This window comes from Passer domesticus, chromosome 1, assembly GCF_036417665.1.
Source record: "Passer domesticus isolate bPasDom1 chromosome 1, bPasDom1.hap1, whole genome shotgun sequence".
Taxonomy (NCBI): Eukaryota; Metazoa; Chordata; class Aves; order Passeriformes; family Passeridae; genus Passer; species Passer domesticus.
Window position 1 is genome coordinate 73,245,047 of NC_087474.1, and position 19,109 is coordinate 73,264,155.

Below are 19,109 nucleotides of genomic sequence, written 5' to 3' on the forward strand. Positions count from 1 at the left end.
CGGGACACCCAGAGCACAAACCGCGACCCCCGGGCGTGCCCAGCCCGGCCCGGCCGCCGCAGCGCTCCGCCCGCCGCCGGGGCGGGGCGGGCCCGCGCATGCGCCGCAGCCGCGCCGCGCCCGCGGAGCCGGGGGGCGGCGGGGGGAGCCGGCGCGGCCCGAATTCCCGGGGTGCTCTGATCCCGTGCCCAAATGTGCCCTTGTTTTCCTCTGGGATTGTGACGGAGGCCGGGAATTGAGCCCCGAGGTACGGCCGGGTGGGGGGAGCCTCCGGCAGGGCCTGCGAGGGAAGGGTGCTCGGTCGGCGGCAGAGCGCGGCGGCTCCGCGCCCCGGGCCTGTGCTGCCTCACCTGCAGTGACACTCAGCGATACCGGGAAAGCCGCTGTTTTGCACGAAAATGCTGTAATTGAGGATAGGACGAGTTGATTGCACACTTCTGTACAGCACACTTCTAATGAGCTGGCTAAGGATTTGTTTCCCCCCTTTTTCCAGTTTATTGAAGACGGGTGTAAAGGTTGGAATACTGGTCATTTGTATAACATGAAAATACAAATCCTGAGTTGTGAGGGAGGAAACAAACTATCTTCCTCCTCTCACCACTGAATAAATAAAATGTACTGCTGTTATTCTGCTAGTTTAAAATTATTAAAATACTATTCCTGGTTAATAGGTCCTGCTGTTATTGTTCAAATTATGTTTAATGTTCCTGTTCTCTGTCTTTCTTGTCACTTTTCCACAAGTGGTATGGGCTAGACGCGTTTTGTTTTTGTTTTAGCTATTTTTCTAAGTAACACTTACTAAATTCAGCTTTTAAAAATTTGAAAATGTAAATGAAAACCTGAAAAATTTCAAAAGTCGTTGAGTGTCTATGACATCTGAAGCCTGCTTCTAGGCATGGCTGCGCTGTAAACAGTGAGCACTCTGATCAGTGGACCCTTAAATGCACCCTACATGAATATCGCAGTAACTTCCTTAAGGATAGTGCAGGACTGGAATGTGTTGCAAGTAGTATTTATTTCTTTTTTCTCTGGTTTTGAAATATTTGGCCTGTCTCAGAAAGCACTAATTCAGTCCATTGCTGGTTTGTATTTTGCTGTCTGGTCTTGGTCCTGATCCTACAAAGCACTAAAACCAGACGTAATTTGAAACACAAACAGGCCTGTGGATATACAAATTTAAGTATGTGCACTCTCTATAAAATTGTGGTCTTTGTTTATATCTGTACGTGCTTTGCTCCTGATGTGTGCTTTGGTTCTGCAAGGAAAAGAAGAATTTAACTACAAAAGCTTCTCAATGCATCATTCACCGCTCTTTAGTCAGAAATAAATTCTTTCTCTCAAAGTATTGCTGCTGTCTCTGGATGTAAAAGTTAAGATTGTTCTTAGTCCTTGGAGTTAGAAGTCAGAACTTTCTCATGTTTGCAAGCCCGCAGAGGAGAGAGAATTGATAGTTAGAGGGTTGAGCTGAATTGAAATGTCGTTTACAGTTGTTGTGATACACAGAGCACTCACTGGAATTTACCTTTGCTTCCCCTACAGGGATGAGGCATTTGTTTGGTTTTAGTGCTGGCATAACAAGCTCAAGGCTGTGGCTGTTAGAGCAGCTGGTAACAACATGAGCATTTAATTCGTATCTGCAACTCAAGAAGAAGCCTACACACCCAGCCTTACCCTTCCCTGTCACCCCTGTGCCACTGGGGCCAACTCTGGCTTGTCCTTGCTTCTGATTACCTTGGCTGGTGAGTAAGAAACCTAATAATTTACTTACATGGGCAATAGTTCTACTTGAGTAGGGTTTTTGTAGTCAAAATTTTGTGAGACTTGTAACTGTATTTTTTTATGTTGGTTTTGAAGTACAGGGTATACCATAAAATACCTAAGTGTTTCTCTAGCAATTAAAAAAAAAAACTTTTTGGAATTTAGCATAATATACTATGTGAATAATTTTTTTAAAAATCCCTTAATTTTGTTTGTAAAGTTGGTATCTTTAGATCTTGTTTAGAATAAATTACATTTATAGTTCTTTATGTTAGTATGTGATTAAAAAATCTTGGAAGATTTTAATAAATTCTGTAGGTTTTATTAACACTGTAGAGACATAGGCAGTAAACTTATACCAGTGTGCAAAATTACTTGGCCTTAAAGCAATAGGAATGTATTCTTGAAATCTTCAGAGGAATTCTTTGTTTCTCCAGCAGGAGTCAGTCATGGCTGATGACTCTCAGAGAAACTTCCGCTCAGTGTATTATGAGAAAGTGGGGTTTCGTGGAGTTGAAGAAAAGAAGTCGCTGGAAATTCTGTTAAAGGATGATCGTTTGGGCAAGTTGATTTCACTGTTTGCTCTGTTTCTTGGTGATTAGGGGCTGGGGAGGGAGTAATAGAAAATGTTTACCTGCTGTGCTTAATACTTATTTAAGTTTTGCATCTATTACCAATAATCCCTCAGTTAGTGCTAGCAGACCTTTGATTTTCAAAGATCTGGAAATCTGATTTTAAAAACTATTAAAGATTTGTCAGCTTGCTTATATATTCTTCTTTCCTTCTTTCATTTCTCTGTGCCCAAGAAACGGAAAGATTTTTAGGGAAAGCAATTTTAATCTGAGAATGTATCGCCTCATGCTGTCAATTCCATCTAACTTCAAAGCAATGAAGATGTTATTGCTGTTGGTCCCTGAGGAGTGCCACATCTCTGGCAGAACAGAAAGATAAATGTTGTCCCTCTAAAAAAGGCATTAATTGTTTTGACAGTGACATGCTTTACAAAAGGCCTATAAAAATGGTCCAGTTTTCCTCCTGATGAAACCTGGAGTAGTTTTACTGTAAATCAGGCCAACATGAAAGCAGTGAAAGCATTTGTTGATAATATGTGGTGAAATAGGGAATTTCAGTCTGCAAGTAAAGTTTGTCATACTTGGCTGGGTCAGAGATGAAAAACCTATTTATAACCATATTTAAATTTGTCCTGATTTTTTTTTCTTTTCATTTCTTTACAGATATTGAGAAGCTTTGCACATTTAGTCAGAGGTTTCCTCTTCCATCCATGTATCGTATACTGGTGTGGAAAGTGCTTCTAGGTATGAATGATAACATGGAATATAGAATGTAGGAAGGTGCAAATTTTAGCCAACTTTTGTATCCACCTTGGATGCACAATGGCAATTATAAAACAAGTTTTTGAGAACTTTGCTGAAATGTGCCTAGGAGAGTGTGTTTCTGTATTTAACTTTGTAACACTATCCAAGTACATTTATGAAATGAATTTGAAATGTGAATTATAAGAAGTCATCGATATCTGAAAAGATACTCAGTTGTGCTCCTGAAATAACAGACAATTAGGTTGAAGTAAAGTTGTGATTAATTTTAAACTGGGTGAAGCATGGAGTACATGATTATTCCAAGGAGAAGCTTTGTGTTCTGCGGAATATTGGTTTCCTATGGTTTTGCTGCCAGCTTTGAATTGTATTTTCCATTGAAGAAGATACAAGATACAAGAAGACAAGTTAATGGTATCCCCAGAAACTGTAAACACCATAAATAGATTATGTTTTCCTAGAAGTGCGCTAGTCACATAACTAATTTAAAAGTACTAATGACTTTGCTCTAACTGGTCAAGTACATTGGTTGACTAGGTGCAAGATAATGTCCACTTGGAGACAAGTGGGGTTAAAAAAAAATCTTAATTTTTTAATTCATTTTTTCCCCTTCCGGTTTTTACATTTTGAAAGTTTTCATATTCCTGATTGTGTGGATTTGTAAGCCTTTTCTTGGCAAAGGTAGTAAATGAACAATGCACAGAAGGGGCAAGATCTAATTATAAAGCTTGAAGTTCTTGGTACTGAACTTACAGAGTAGTCCTATTAGATAAAAGGCTCAGCCATTAAAAATATTATTGTACCCTGGGCACTAGTGAAGTAGTCAGCATCCTTTAAAATATCAGTATTGGGAAATATAGCATAGGAATTTTGGACAAGCAACTCAGTACAGAATCCTTCAGCCAACATTATAATAGCAAAATACGTCTCTGCAAAATTGTGGCTCACTGCAGAGCCAGGTCTTGGGCTGTTTAAATAAAGGATCTGTGAATCATATGGTAACACAAAACCCCTTCTGAATCAACTGCTTGGAAGATTGTACTGGTTCTAAAAAGTATTTTGTATTTTAAACCCAGAGTGATTAATTTCACAGCATGAAGTTGTTTCAGAGGTGGTTTAGGTTGGATATCAGAATAAGGGGCATTTGGGCACTGGAACAGGCTTCCCAGGAAGTGGTCACAGCACCAAGCCTGACAGAGTTCAAGAAGTGAGCTCTGCTCTCAGGCATGTGGTGTGATGCTTTGGAGTAGTCTTGTACAGGCCCAGGAGGGGACTCAGTGGCCCTTGTGGGTCCCTTCAAACTCGTGATTTCTGTGATTCCAAGTATTCATACTGTCATTCTGTGACATGCCTTGGGTGAATAGAGGTTCGGGGACTTTTCTTACGCTGCATTTCAGTGTTAGCAGTTGTTAGAAAAGCCAGTATTGGAGAAGGGCAGTGCAAAATATCTCCCCCTGATGGTCGGAACCACAGCCCAGTCTGTTTCTGGTGGGACGTGTTATGTGTTATGTGACTTCTAAATAATGTTAATAATTTAAGAAAAGGAGGTCTGTTCTGTCAAGAAAACTCTCTCAGACATGTAATAAGGCTTGCTGATGTCCCAGGTTACGTGGTGTGTCAGCAGTGCCTCTGTTACCTTCCTGTTCAAGGATGACTCGTGATGGTTTCCAGGCACCCCTCTGTTGTTTCAGCTTCGTTTTGCCTGCCCAAGGTTGTCCTCTGTGTTTGAGGAGAGCAGTTGGCAGTATGTACATAGAGTTATGATGTTGACTCTCTTTTGGCATATCGTGAAAAATGTCATGCTTTCTTCCAGCTTTTGAAATGCAGGCAGGTTTGCAGCTGGAAAAGAAAAGATAATTTTCTGTCTGATGTGCTTGTTTCTCAACTCAGCCATTTCATGGTTTAACACTTGGCAGGAATATTTTTTTTTCTTTAAATGAGAGGTAAAAGGAGCAGGTAGCTTGTTTCAGAACTGACTTTTGAAGAATACTTTGTTCTCATGAGTTTCTACACTGTGAAAAATTCTGCTCCACTAGCGATAGGGAGATGGCATTTTTTTGCCCAGGTGTGTGTATGCTTTGATTTCTGTTGAAGTCTGTGACAGTTCTGTTGTAAAAATCAGTGCATTGCAAGACCCTTGAGTAAGGGAAAGAACTAAGTGAAATGGTAAGTATCTGTTGTGGAGATGCTGTGTCATTTTCTTTGCCTTTCTACTTAGATACTTTTAATTTTTTTTTCTCCTAGGAAACTAGAAAAGATATTTGCGTTCTGCTAAGAAAATAACAAATGTTCCTTTACAAGTGACTATGTGGCATTTTTAAGTTTTAATCTTTACTTGATTCAATGGATTGATTTTGATTTTGAATGTCATTTTAGGGAGAATTAATCTCTGGTACAGTGAGTAGACTTTTCTGGCAGTAAACTAATTAATACTGCAGTGAACATTATCTTTGCATTAGTTAGTTGCATGTATATATTCTCTGTCATCAGAGTGACAAAGTGTAAAATTTGAGAAAATGAACAACTAATATATATAAAAATCATTCTACAATGACTTTGTTTTCAAAATAAATGGAAGCTGGGCACAAATATACAACTAGTACTGTACTGAAAACTAGACAGATAAAAAAAGTAACAAATAGGACTCCTCCTTACAACTGCTTATATTTTTTCTTTTAATTTTAAAAAATTAATTCTTTTTTTTTTTTTAAGGAATTATTCCTCCTCACCATGAATCTCATGCTTTGGTGATGAAGTACCGGAAGGAGCAGTACTGGGATATTCACCACGCTCTTCGTGTGATTCGCTTTATTAATGATTCTACCCCACAGGTTGATGTTTTCCTCCGCATACATCAACTGGAATCAGGAAAATTGCCTCGAAACATAGCTTTTCCATTGGTCAGTGGTGATTTTAACAGTCTTTTAAGTACAGTACTTTATTGAACTTGAAACTTTAAACCAGTGAGAAACTGAACTGTGGGTCACCTCACAAATGCTTGTAGATAGACCAAGTAAGGTGAATGCAAAACAGAGAAGTACTAGTATAAAATAAAGAATTTTTGTCAAAGTGCTTTTCTCTTTTCCTTCCCCTAAGTACTTATGTAAGATTTTATGTCTTAAAATCTCTTTTGTGCATTTTTCCTGATATGTTTCAAGCCTTTTGTACTCCAGGGCACTTCAGTTTCTTTTTAGTACTGACATGAAAATGACATCACCTCATTGTAGCTCATAGGTTCTTTGGTTCCTGGAACAAGGGTAATCCAGAGCCTGTACAAGCAGTGATTTAATGCAAGTTGCAGCAAATACTTAAATTACTTGGTTTTAAATCTAGACTTCAGTGTACTGTCCTTTTTTTCTTAGTCTGAATTGATCTGGGCTTCTGTCAGGTAATGCACATACTCTGCCGTTCACAATGTACACCCATAGGTTAAACAAGGCTGTGTTGTGATGGTAAATTAGTACTGTGATGGTAAAAACAATGTGTGGTTCTTTCTTTTTTCCATGACATAGGAGGTGAGGAATGGAGCCACAGAGCTTTCTAATCTATTATGTCCTGTAGTTAATTTATCTGTATTCACTCTAGCCCAGCTTAATTTGTAATTTTTCATGTGTAATAATGAATTTTGACTAAGTACTTAAAGAAAACTTCAAAATAAAAAAAGTTGAAGTTAATGCGGAAAATTCAGTAACACTTAGAATTGGAGGATTACCTGCAGCATTCTCTTGTCAGAGGAGGGAATGTTTTCATACCCTTACCGTTCCCTAGGAATGTGGCCATCCTACCCTGTAGATTTCCAAGAGACATTTCCTTGATCTTGGCATGTGATGCAGTGGGCTGAAAATTACTCCCTTCTAGAGCAGTATTGCCTTCTGAGCAAGTGTTTTGTCAGTGCATCCCAGAGCTGTTCTCAGGACTGTGGTGAGGTTTCATAGTGAGGGTGTTTAGCAGAGCCCCAGTCATTAGTCCTGTAACTCAGGTTTATTTTGCTGCTGCAGAAAGAATTTGTTCTCTTTGCAGTGCAGTCACTTTCCCCTTAAACTTATGAGAGGTTACTCTTGATGCAGGTGTTTTATTGTAGAGGCAGAGGGAGATGAAGAGATGTCAGATTGATCTAAATATTTTGAAATGTTTGAGTAACAAACGGACGTCTGCTGAGTGTTCTGTGCATTTGAATGCAGAGAGTTCAGGTAAGGATACGTGTGTATTGGAGCAGTCTGTGTGGCAGAGACATATCCCAGTAGTATTTAGGACTCTATACACTGAAGCATGTTTTGGTTTTAAAAGCAAAACAAGTCTTACTTGCTCTGTTTTAATAGATATCTGTCATCATCATGCAGCAGCTGCCCGATGTCTTGTTTAGGAACATGAGAACAGCTTTTCATGTTTGTTGATTCCTGTTTTTTTTTCCCCTGAATAGCAGAGAAAAGGAATATAAGAATAATTTAAGTCAGAATAGTCCAGTACTTCTCTGTAGATTACTTTTTTTGCTTTGTTTTTCAGGAACCTGAAGATGAAGTGTTTCTTGCTATTGCTAGAGCAATGGAGGAAATGGTGGAGGATCCTATAGAATGCTATTGGCTTGTCAGTTGCTTTGTGAATCAGCTGAACAGCAAGCACAAAGATTCACTACAACAGCTGGTAAGGGAAAAGGAATTTTTTTTTCTTTTTGCAAGGAGAAGCAGTCATAGAAAGCATTAACACATGGAGACAACTGGAGAATCAGAAGTGACACCCTTGGATTCTGTTCCACCAGCTATTTTGAGAACAGGGGAGGAGTGCTTTTTGCATTGTGATTGTGCTGCCCTGTCTAATGTAACATTAGAAATTGTTTTTGTTTGCTACGTGGTAATTTTCAATTACCTTTTTTGCTTAAAGGTTACTTTGTATCTAGTTGAATTATTTGTCTCACAAATTGGTCACTTAAAAATTTTAAACAATTAAAAGTGTCAAAAGTGAAGAACATCTTGATGTACGTCTGCTACTGTTTAGGCTGCATCCCTGCATTCATATGGTGCTCACTGGATGGTAGACAAAGCACAGTTGTGCTTCATAAATGGAGCAGAGTACTCAATCTTCAGAAAAATAGTATGCTGCAGAGCAAGTTATTATAAAAAGTGGAGTGGATTTTTGCAATACTGACAATTTAAAGGCTATCACAGAATATTAATTTTGAATTTCTGTCTGCCTGATTTATAAAATGAAAGTTTGATTTTAATGTGTGCTTACCAAAATTATGAAAGTTCTTGTAATTCATGAAATAGCTGTAATAGATAAGGAGATTTTGGTTAACGATATCCTAAAAAGTAAAAATATCGAGTACTTGTGCACCAGCCACTGCTGAATAGAAATTTGCTGGGGAAAATTATGCCTGCCCTTGTTAGTTCTTTTGGAACTAAGAAATGATTTTTAAACCTACCTCTTGTTTCTGTGGGTGGTACATTCAACTATACCAGTTCAAAGGAGAAAGGAATATTTTTAAAGTATGTGTTTGTACAATGTGATGTAAAGAGTGCCAAGTGTCTGTCTCCCCAAGTTGTTTTTTTTTGTATCACAATCCATGTGCCAAGACTCAGTAGGTGAGAATATTGGCAAAGGAGGTGTTTTCTGCCTTTGGCAGTTGAAGTCCTTAGCAGTTTGCCTAACTATGACAAAGCATAAAGGTAGTCAAGAATTCATGAAAATGTGTATTGTGTTACATTAAAATTTAAACAAGGTGAAAACATTATCCACGTCTTTATGCCTTAAATACTCAGGGTTTTTAAACAATAAATCAGTGTCCAGTTTTTAATGGGTTGCTCAGGGATTTGCTCTCAGAATTGATTTTTTGGGTTTTGCTGCATTGTGTGTAGATATTTTTTGATGTGTGCTAAGGCGATTAGGTTTGAGGTGAATGAAACTCAATTTTACTTGTGAAGGTATCAGTGATTAGTGCATGTTTAATCTCTACATTGCTTGAAGCTCTGAAAGACCTCCTTATACTAGGGAATACTGCATATCTTGGAAGTTCTGCTAGTGGTCAGCAATTTCAGGAAGCTGAGGTTGTTTCTTGGGTTAAGTACGTAATTAGTTAATTGCAAAAGTTGGTAACACCTCTATTTTGGAGCAATTAAAAGAATGAAGGTACATTATTTTAATATGTTACATTGCTCCAGTTGAATTGTTAAGACAGTGCTTATCTTACAGTGTGCATTAACTATGAAGGTATTCTGATGTGAGTTACCTAAAATTTTCTGATTCTTTCTCAGCCAAAAATTCTGGAGCAGTATTTGAACATTGAAGATAACAGACTGCTGATGCATCTGAAGGCATGTGCTGCAATGAGCAAACTCCCCTATGATCTTTGGTTTAAAAAGTGTTTTGCAGGATGTTTACCTGAGTCCAGTTTACAGAGGCAAGTTCTTTTTCTTTTCTTTCTGTTTGTAGCTGCATAGTAATTCCAGTTTTCTGTCATCACTAGCAGGCAAAGAGCTTTCCATACTTTATATGTAAGATTATGGTATTAGCTTTATTGCAAACTTCAAAATGGTAAAGTTGGATTTAATTCCCCATGTTACTGATGCAAGATAATCTCTGTGTGATAGTTTCACCCACTGAAAATAAAAAGAATGGAACTAAGTATACCAGCTGATTCTGTTGGACACGTAGTGCCTCCTAGGATGCAGAACTCCAAACCCTCTATTAACGTTACGTAGCTGAATGGTAGTCAGTTTTTGAGCTTTTTGACAAAAATCTGAGCTTAGGGAGTGATTGTAATGTTGTATTAGTGTTAGATGAAAAAGATTTTGGGAATGTGTACAGGTTTTGGCTGGGATAGAGTTAGATTTCTTCAGAGTAGCTGGTATGGGGCTGTGTTTTGGAACACAGGGATGTTTTAGTTCCTGCAGAGCAGCCCTTACATGGCATCATTCTGCTCCTCACCAGCAAGGAGGCTGGGGGTGCACAAGAACACGGCTGGGAGGGGACACAGCCAGGACAGCTGACTCCAGCTGACCCGAGGGATATCCAATTCCATGTGGAGTCATGCTCAGCAGTTAAGCTGAGGAGGAGGATGGCAGGTGGGAGCATGGGGACTTGCTGGCCATCATTCAGGGTGGTGGGCAGCTGTTCTCAGTTGCATCACTTGTCTCAGGTTTTATTTTCCTCTCTTTGTTATGTTTTTCTTCTCTTCCTTAGAATTTTTTGGAAATTATTACTTCTTTATAATTATGAAACTTTTTTTCTCCACCTACAAATTTGTTTCTTACTTTTACCCTTCCAATTCTTCCCCCATCCCACTGGTAGAGGTAGTAAATGAGTGGCTGTCTGCTGCTCAGTGGCTGGCTGGAGTTAAACCATAACAGAATGTTTATTTTAAAAAGTACTAGGGCAAGTTGAATATTACAAAGTTAATGAAATTGTGGATTATATTAGGATTCTACAGTTACAAATAGGTTGTTGAGCTTTTAAAAGGGAAAAATTCTTGTGTGTGACACTTCACTGAAGGGCTTTTGAAATGAAGCTTGTATGATTTCTCTGATTCTGCTGCCTGAGAACTCTTGGAAAGCAGGAAATTCAAGCTCAATGTAGAGAAACATCTTTCTGCATTTACCAGAGTTGCTGATAGCTGAACAGGATGTGGCACAGAGAAAATAATGGTGTCATTTTCAGCTGTCTGAAAACTTTGAGAAGTAACAATGTTCAAGGGAAACTTTACTTCGAGGTAATCTCAGGACTTCAGTGGCTAAAATAGGAACCTAGCATGGAAACAGTGCTTTGTAAATTGCTTTGTAGAAAATGGTTTTATGGTGGTAAAGTTGGTAATAATCTGAATAGTGGATGAAGTGTTTGTTTATCTGGTACTTCATGTTCCATGGAGGGAAGTGGAAAATGGCTGTTCTTAAAAATGTTTTATTTACCCTGACAAGAATAAGAAGATTTCAGGGAACAAGCTGTAAGATTAGAAATCGTGCTCTCTGCTCTTGTTGGACCATGGTCTTTGAGGTTCTGTAGTTTTTTGTTGTTTTTTTTTTTGCCAAGGATTATGTTTGAGAGAAAAGAACATTTTGTGAAGGATTGAGACCTTTAGGTGCAACAGGGTTATTGTTACATGGCAAGTTCTTCTCATCAAGCACCTATAAGGCTACAAAATAGTCTTGTCAGCTTAGTGATTGTGTGATGCGATGATTGAAAGCTTTTACTGCTTCTGTGACTGCAGAAATTATGTAAGCATGCACAGTATTGCATGTTTGTTACAGTTTAGAGCTCATGTGATTCAGTTTTGCTACTGGATCTTATGGCTGTGGACAAGAGCTGAGGGAGGAATTTGTATTCAGAGCAGATTTGCTCTTGGAAGATGAAGGGTTTCTTAAAAATTTCTGTTGAAAATTGAAACTTGAATGGAGCTGTGTCATCCTGATGGTGTAAAAGGAAAAATCTAGATGAAGAATTTATATTTCATATTTCATCTTGCAAGAATCTTTGGCTTCAAATGTCTACCATTTTGAATTAGTGTTATTTACACGAAATATTTTTGTCTAATCAGTATGCATCTTTAACATTTCCATATGCTGTTTCACTTTACTGAAATAGAATATTTTGATTACCTGAAATTTTTAATACTTTTTTCCCCCTAGAAAATACAAAATTCTGGCTTTTTATATCACTCTGGAATAAAAACAAATTTCAGTGTTGGTACTTCTGACGGCACAACAATCCCTTTTCTTAACAGTTCTTGTGGGAACATTGATGAAAGTGCACTTTTTCTTGGCAGTTTAGGTTTGTGAATTATTCAGTTGTAATCATAATGGCCTTATTCGCTGAGGAAATAACATACTTCATGGGTAGTGTGTGACAGATGAACTTAATTAATGCTTGGAGACTCAGTTTGGATTAGGATCTAGAAGCCCCAGTGCTTATCTGAAATGCATCCAAATGTCAGTGTTGAAACTGCTGAGGTTTGAAGGTCTCCAGTTCTCCCGTGAATTTTACTTACTTTCTTGTCAAGTGAGAGATTATCTGAACACAGTCTTTTATGATTTATTTTCACTTATGATTTAGCACTGCATTTCTCAGAGAGGCTGCTTGCTTTCTATGAACTGTAGTCTTCTCTCTCAAGCAGATAAATCTAAAATTCACAGTATTGTTTGTTTAGTTTTCTCTGAGGTGTACAAGACTTGTACATGCTGTGCAGAAATTTTACCTGGTAATGGTGAGATGAAGTTGCACAATACCAGGACCTGACAGACTCTGCCACTCTTATAAATACTGTTTTATAGCACACTTCAGGTTACACCATAGGTAAAATTTATGTATCAGTTTAATTTAAGTGGGCTTGGAAAATACATACAGACAGGTTTCACATGGAAACTTTTGCTTTGAGCTTATGCAGTGTCTAATACACTTGGCATGTTACATGATGAGCTGTTTAACAAACTTCTTAAAGGTGTTACATTGGTAAAAGGGAGGAGCAGACCATTCCAAAGATTCTGTATCCCACCTGGAATATAGACAGGGTGCTTTCTGGAATGTGAACCAGCCTGTGGCAGAAGTTTGAGAGGCACAGAAAGGTGTGTTTTTCTCTGAGACAGGGAGAGAGCTGGGTCACACCTTTGTTTTCATTCATTCATTGCTGTTTGTTTGATTTGTACAGCAGCATATTTGCTCATCTCTTTGGTAAGCCCATGTGTGGAAAGCTTTCCAATGGTGCTGTGAGGGCCCTCAGCTGGAGATCCCTGCTCTTAAACCTTGGGGTCCTGTTTGTGGCTTCAGCTCTACAGGCAAAATGGCACTTTGGCTTCCAGTTTAATCTGGCACTGTCAGCCCAGATGATCCAGCAGAAGCAGTGCAGCTTTGCAGTTGTAATTGTGAATGAGCCAGGCGTTTTTTATGGCCTAAGGATGCCACTCACGTATCAGGCTCTGCCTAATGTTGTTTGTGCTCTGCACTGAAGGCTTGGCATTGGCTGCCTGGTGTTAGGTTATTAGTCTCTGGCAAAGTATTCCGTCATTCTCCTGAAATCTTATGACTTTAAAACTGGCACTACCTCATGTATTAATATACTTCTGTAGTTTTAAATCTGTGATGTCCATGCCCTGCATAAATTACATTTAATTGTAAAAATGTAAGTAATTTGTTAATAGAAGCAACAGAAATATGGAAAATGCCTTTATTTTACTGTGGAGCAGGAGGGCATAAGAATGTGCATGTGGGCTGCTACTACTGCGTTTGCCTTTGTCTCACTGTGCTGCTTCCCAGGTCTGCAAATGAATGGGCACAAGGCCATGATAGATCAGGGTGAGATTTGTGTGAGCGTCATCATGTCCCTCCATGCCCAGTTACCTCTGGAAGGACACTCAGAAGTGCAGGCAGAGGAGAAAGCATTTGTTCTTTTTAGATGTCTCTTGCCTGGATGGCTGGAGGACTAGAACCAGGAAATAAGGTTGAGTGTCTTTACCCTGCAGCACAGGAAAAACTGTGAGGTTAATGGTAATGTATCAGAAAAACAGCAGCAGTGCTGTGATGCCTCTTGTGTATTACTGCATTGTAGTGCCACAGGAACCTCAGAGAGTGCCTGGAGAATGGCATCCCTTCACACACAGGTGCACACAGAGTGTTGTATCTTGTCTATAGAAGAGGCTCAGTGAAAAGTAAATGGTTTCATTTGCATAATCCTTGGCATGCTCTTTGCCTTTATAGCTTCCCATTTCTTTTTATTTTTCCTTGTGGTTGTCAGTACTGCTTTGCTGTTCAAGAAACACCTGCAAGAGTGTTCCTGTGGTTAATTGAACAGTTGTATTTTACAGAGGATGATAGTCACACAAAACAGTGAATTTTATTCAGAATATGTATTTCTTTTTCTGCATTCCTGTGTAGGGCTGTAGGCACAGTTGCATGAGGTTTCTCTCATACTTACCCCCTCTCCAGGAGTATCAAAGAACAGGTAAAAAGTTGCAGTAAAGTTGACCTTAAATGCTTGCTACAAAAATAGTGAAAGCAGGACACCTGTGTATACACAGTGTATAAAGACTGCTGGATTAGAATAGGATCATCAGAAAATGTATTTCCTTGAAACTGCTGTGGTTTTTTTCCACTTTTTTTATGTTGTTGTTCCTGGCTCTGGTGTTACAGACAAGGTGCTGACTGTTCATCACAGTGTTGCACACTCATTCCCATTACTGTCACTGGTGGAGTTGTACTGAGAGTAATAGCTGGAAATGTTAGGGGAAAAATACTGCAGCAGACACAGCTGGTTAGTGCTGACATCTCACTCACTTTTCTGTGCACTATCTTCCAAAATTTATTAAGACACTGGTGATTTAGATACTGCATCTGTTTTGCCATTGTTAAAACATTTGTTCTGGAATCAGACTAAATAATGCAGGAAAACAATACAGTGTTTTCTGAGCATAGTGTGTAACCTAATGTAATTATGGAGACTGAAGGCCGAAGAATTGGAAGCAGAATAATGAAAGAAGACTGGGTATTTTATAATAGGATTAGTAAGTTTGTTTTCAAATTGACATGAGCTTTGATATGAACTCTGAAAATTATTTCCTGTTTTTGAGATCTGCTACTCTCTGTAATTGTCACTCGTAATTACAGTTCTCATGCTCATGGAACACATGGGGAAGTTTTTCTTGTGTTCTGAACAGATGTATTTGTGAAGGAAAATGCTGTAGAAGTAAACAGGGGTGACCTGTACAGTGTGGAACAGAGCTGTTGTCTCAGTCTTCTCATGTCCTTGCTTAAAGCTTCCCAGACTGACTTCAACAGCAAAGTAATGTTTGCAGGGATCATTTGTCCTGGGATGCTTGAACCACAAATGAAGCAGTAAGATTTTGATCTTGGATTGTGTGTTGCTCCTGTCCCTGTCAGGATTATACTAATTGTTTAATCATAGCAAGACAGGGAATTAAAACTAAATTGCAAAGGGGAAGGAAATTGGCTGTGCCTTTCCCCCCCCTCATCTGTCCCTATGGGTTTTTTGTTTCCTTCTACTTTGAGAATAGTCCTGAGGATCTACACATTTGTTTATCTCCTTTCTTTGTTATAAGTTAAAATCTAGTCCTGTGTTTGAGTTTGTGCCTGTTGCCTCAGATCCTTTCACTAGGCATGGTTGGAGAGTGCCTGGCTCCACCCTTTTTGCGCTCTCCATTTCAGTTTACATTGATGAGATTCCCCAGATCCCTCTCTTCTACAGGTTGAGCAGTCCAAGCTCTCTCACCTTTCCTCTCCCTTTATCACCTTAAGTGCTCTTGGCTGGGCTCTCCCCTCTTAATTCCTTGTGTAAAAGTGTGATCCTACACTTCATTTCAGCTGTCAGAGTTCATGTCATGCCTGTGTAGTGCTCTCCTGGCACTCTGGGCTGAAGTGCAAATTCTGAGAGAGGTTGTACAAAATTAAGTTGTCCCTGAAAGGAGCACACCCATAGATCCAAATTTGTAGATGGGCCACAGAAGATGTTTTTCAGTTGGTGTTACTATATTCAGAAATTACAGAGGACAGTGTGTGATCTTTGTTCCTCCATGTTTTTATTTGGAAGGAGAAATAGTTTGAACAAGTGCCCAGAAGGAGCAAGAACTGTAATCCTCAGAAACTCTTTCTGACACAGCTCTTAAAATTCAAGAACTAAAAATAATGTGAGCCCATAAAAGCTGCCATCTGACAGATGGTTTCACACTTTCTTGTGCAATCTTTTATCCCGAGCTCTTGAGCTGGGCCTGAGAGAGAGCTGCTGGATGAAAGATGATTTCAAATAGTTGCAGGCTAATAGTAGGTTTTGGTATGATGATCCATTTTAATATTCATCCAAGTTCTTTTGCTGAAGCCTTTGGACACCTGCCCTTCAGGTTTTACTAAAACTGTGAGGTCCAGGTATGGTTTCACAGGAGAGGTAGGAGTGCCTGGGTATTTCTGAGAGTGTCTGCCCGGTGGATTGGATTGGAATACTTAATAGTTGTGCCTTGTGCCTAATTTAAACATCATGAACTACATCCTGCTGATAGATCATATTTGTATCTCATACAGCAATGACCTGCTTGAGATGCAGTAGTTCAGTGTTACATCTCTTTGAATTTTTAACAGTTTAGCTGATTGAAGAGAATCTTTATTAGGCATACTAAGGAAGTTAATTTTTTTTTTTTTTTTTTTTTGCACTAGGAAAAATTCTCATCTTTACCACACACTCTGGTAGCTATGTAGTCCAGTAGAATAGTTGTTGCAGTCCAGGGTATTAAGCCAAGATTTGCATTTTGTACTTGAGCTTGTAAACAGTTCAATTTCTAAATAGCAACACACCGTATCAGTACATTCCAACTGCTGCTTGCCATCCCTCTGCTCTGTACAGATTGAGGAGCTGATAAAATGTCTTCTATTTATCCTGACCCAGATAATTCAATACGTTGCTGTTGTTCAGAAAAATATTCTAGATAGAGATGGTTGTACAAAGGCTGTTCTAGCAGAGAAGTAAGCAGATAAACACTGCAATAATGTTTAGTGATTCCTTTTCACTTTCTTGTAGGGTCTGGGACAAAGTTATAAGTGGATCGTGCAAGATTCTTGTGTTTGTTGCTGTGGAGATATTATTAACCTTTAAAATGAAGATAATAGCACTGAATTCTGCAGAAAAGATCACACAGTTTTTGGAAAATGTAAGTACTCTAATTATGCTTTGCATTACCTTTTATAGCTTATAACTGTTTCAGCCTGGATTGCTTGCCTGCTGCAGATGTACCAAAAGATATTATTACATTACTGAGAACAGTATAGCAGTACCAAGGTGAAGGGAGAATGCTCAGCAATGAGAATAATAACTTTTTCTATCAGGAGTTAAGGCTTCCATAGAATTAAGTGATTTTTAAGCTTGGGGAATGTATTATCTATATAGAGAATTAACATTTCTGGTGATACTGAAGAGTTTTTCTCTGAAAGTAAGTGCAGGTCAGGTTAGGTTAATTTTTCTGGAGGCTTCTTAGAAGGGTTGGTTTCTGGCACCTTTTTTTTGCATCTTGCCTGAGTGCAAATCTGTAGACTCAATGTGTGTTTTCTCTTGATGTGAGGAGGGGATCATGAACCTGGCCCTGAGCCTTCCTGATCCCGAATAGTAATGAGGCATCTCAGCAGGGCTGTAGGGTCCCAGAGTAAGCCAGGTGAGTTGTATGAGATACAGTTTGTGGTCGTGGATAGGCAGTGTGAGTCGTGCCTGGTGTCAGGGATGTGTGAAGTGTGAGGTTCCTGCCGTTTATCAGCATTTTGGAAATGAAAGCTTTTTGTCCAAAACCTGGATGTAATATGGTGTGTGCAGGACAGAGGGATGGAAGGATGAGAGGACAGGGAGATGGGATTCTACTTTTGTTTTCTTTCTTACAAAGAGATAAAATCTGAACTGGAAATTCAAACCCTTTATTTTAAACAAAGCAGTCGAATGCAGTGCTCTGAGCAGGCACCCTGCCCTGATCTTTTGCAGATTCCTCAGGACAACACCGACGCCATTGTCAGCAAAGCTGTGGATCTGTGGCGCACGCACTGCGGCACTCCGGCACACTCAGTCTGAGAACTCTCTTGGCTTGTGACTGCTTGGGAAAAAACCTGACTTTCGAAAAGACATTTTACCACCCTTCCCCCATCCTAGTGTGGTGTTCTTCATTAACCCTTTTGTGTAAAGATGCTGTTAAAGCATGGTGACTAATATGTAAATATTTTTCAATAAATATAGACGGAATGAAGATACTCAGTGGTGGAGTGATGACATCTGAAGTGTTACCTGTTCATCCAGCTACAGTATTTTGGTTGCACAGTGTGCTCTCTTGCTTTTGCAGAAGTAAAATTAACTCTTGAAGCAAGGTAAATAGATTTACTAGTAATTTTAAAATGTTTCAGTATGCCATCTTATACTTGATATAACTGATTACTACTTGGAGGTGGTGAAGTAGTAAGTAGGTACAGTGAATTTACTGAATGTCAGCCTGCTGGGTGGTGAACAAGCATGCTTTTACTAGGAATGTAATTGTACTCTTTTAACACTGTGAATTTTCAGATAAATGAAGCTTCCCAAATCTGAGGTACAGGACATCACAATGACTGGGAGTGAAATCCTTTTCTGAAGTGTTTTAAAATACTTTCTTTTTATCTGTCAGACAGCTCTCTATGGCTGTATCTCCTTTCTTCTTCAAGGAAAATATTCTAGGAAAGTAAATCTGTGCAGATGTGGAGAAAATCAGTGGGATGAGCCAGTGTAATTCAGAATTACAGCCCAGTAATAACTAATGCCTCTGCTGAGTGCTTGACTCAAAGCTGTTGTAATTTGATTCTTGCTTGGTTTAGATTTCAAAATTAATTCAATGCAGAAATATAATTCATGTAAGTAAAAGTAGAGTGATTAGCCACAGATAGAGATTTACTGGGGAACTGATCTTTTTCTTGTCGAATTGTAAAATTCTGTTTCTACCTCTTGCATAGACCAGGGAATTGTACATAAAAATGTGTTGCTTAGCTGTTATTTGACTCAAATTGGTACTTAGTGTGCTGAGTGCAAAGGATGCTTGTTGCACTTGAGTGTGTTTAGCTTGCACTCGGCATTGTGCAGACTTGAAAGGCTTTAGAAACTTTTGTTTTAAACAGGGTCAGGTTTACCTTGCAGCACATTAAGTGGGGAAGCCTGGGACTTGTCTGGGATTACCGCTAAAATCCTGCTGCATGCTGAGACCTTGCTGTTGGTGCTGCTGGAATGCCCCAGTTCAGCCAGTTCAGGAAAAGCATGTTTGTGTCTGCTTTGGAATCCATTGTCGTGCCTGCACTGTGGTGTGATCCACGGAATTCACTTTGGATGGGACATTGTTTTCCTAGAGCTGGGTGAGGTGCACAGGAAAGACACAAGTTCTGTTAACAACAGCCCTGCATCCTGTAACACTCAGTGCACAATTGTTTCAAATGATGGCCACGGGTGCAGTGTGAGAGGCTGCCTGTGTGAAGGATTCCCCCCGGGTGCTCTGCCAATTCACACCATTACTGGGGCCTTCACACGGCACATTACTTGGT

The 19,109-nt window shown here is 39.3% G+C and overlaps 1 protein-coding gene across 1 annotated transcript; it reads left to right on the forward strand.

Moving 5' to 3' along the window:
* The first annotated feature begins 90 nt into the window (after positions 1 to 90).
* TBC1D7 (TBC1 domain family member 7) lies at positions 91 to 17,801 on the forward strand. Its single transcript, XM_064424443.1, has 9 exons — positions 91 to 247; positions 1,540 to 1,739; positions 2,196 to 2,319; positions 2,994 to 3,074; positions 5,805 to 5,992; positions 7,596 to 7,733; positions 9,341 to 9,486; positions 16,594 to 16,723; positions 17,539 to 17,801. The coding sequence occupies exons 3-9, from the start codon at positions 2,208 to 2,210 to the stop codon at positions 17,623 to 17,625; spliced, it is 882 nt and encodes a 293-aa protein (XP_064280513.1). The 5' UTR covers positions 91 to 247; positions 1,540 to 1,739; positions 2,196 to 2,207; the 3' UTR covers positions 17,626 to 17,801.
* The last annotated feature ends 1,308 nt before the right edge of the window (positions 17,802 to 19,109 follow it).

Coding starts and splice junctions, on each gene's coding strand:
- TBC1D7 (XM_064424443.1), top strand. CDS start 2,208: ATGGCTGATGACTCTCAGAGAAACTTCCGCTCAGTGTATTATGAGAAA. Junction 2,320..2,993: donor GTTAAAGGATGATCGTTTGG/GCAAGTTGATTT, acceptor ATTTCTTTACAG/ATATTGAGAAGCTTTGCACA. Junction 3,075..5,804: donor GGTGTGGAAAGTGCTTCTAG/GTATGAATGATA, acceptor TTTTTTTTTAAG/GAATTATTCCTCCTCACCAT.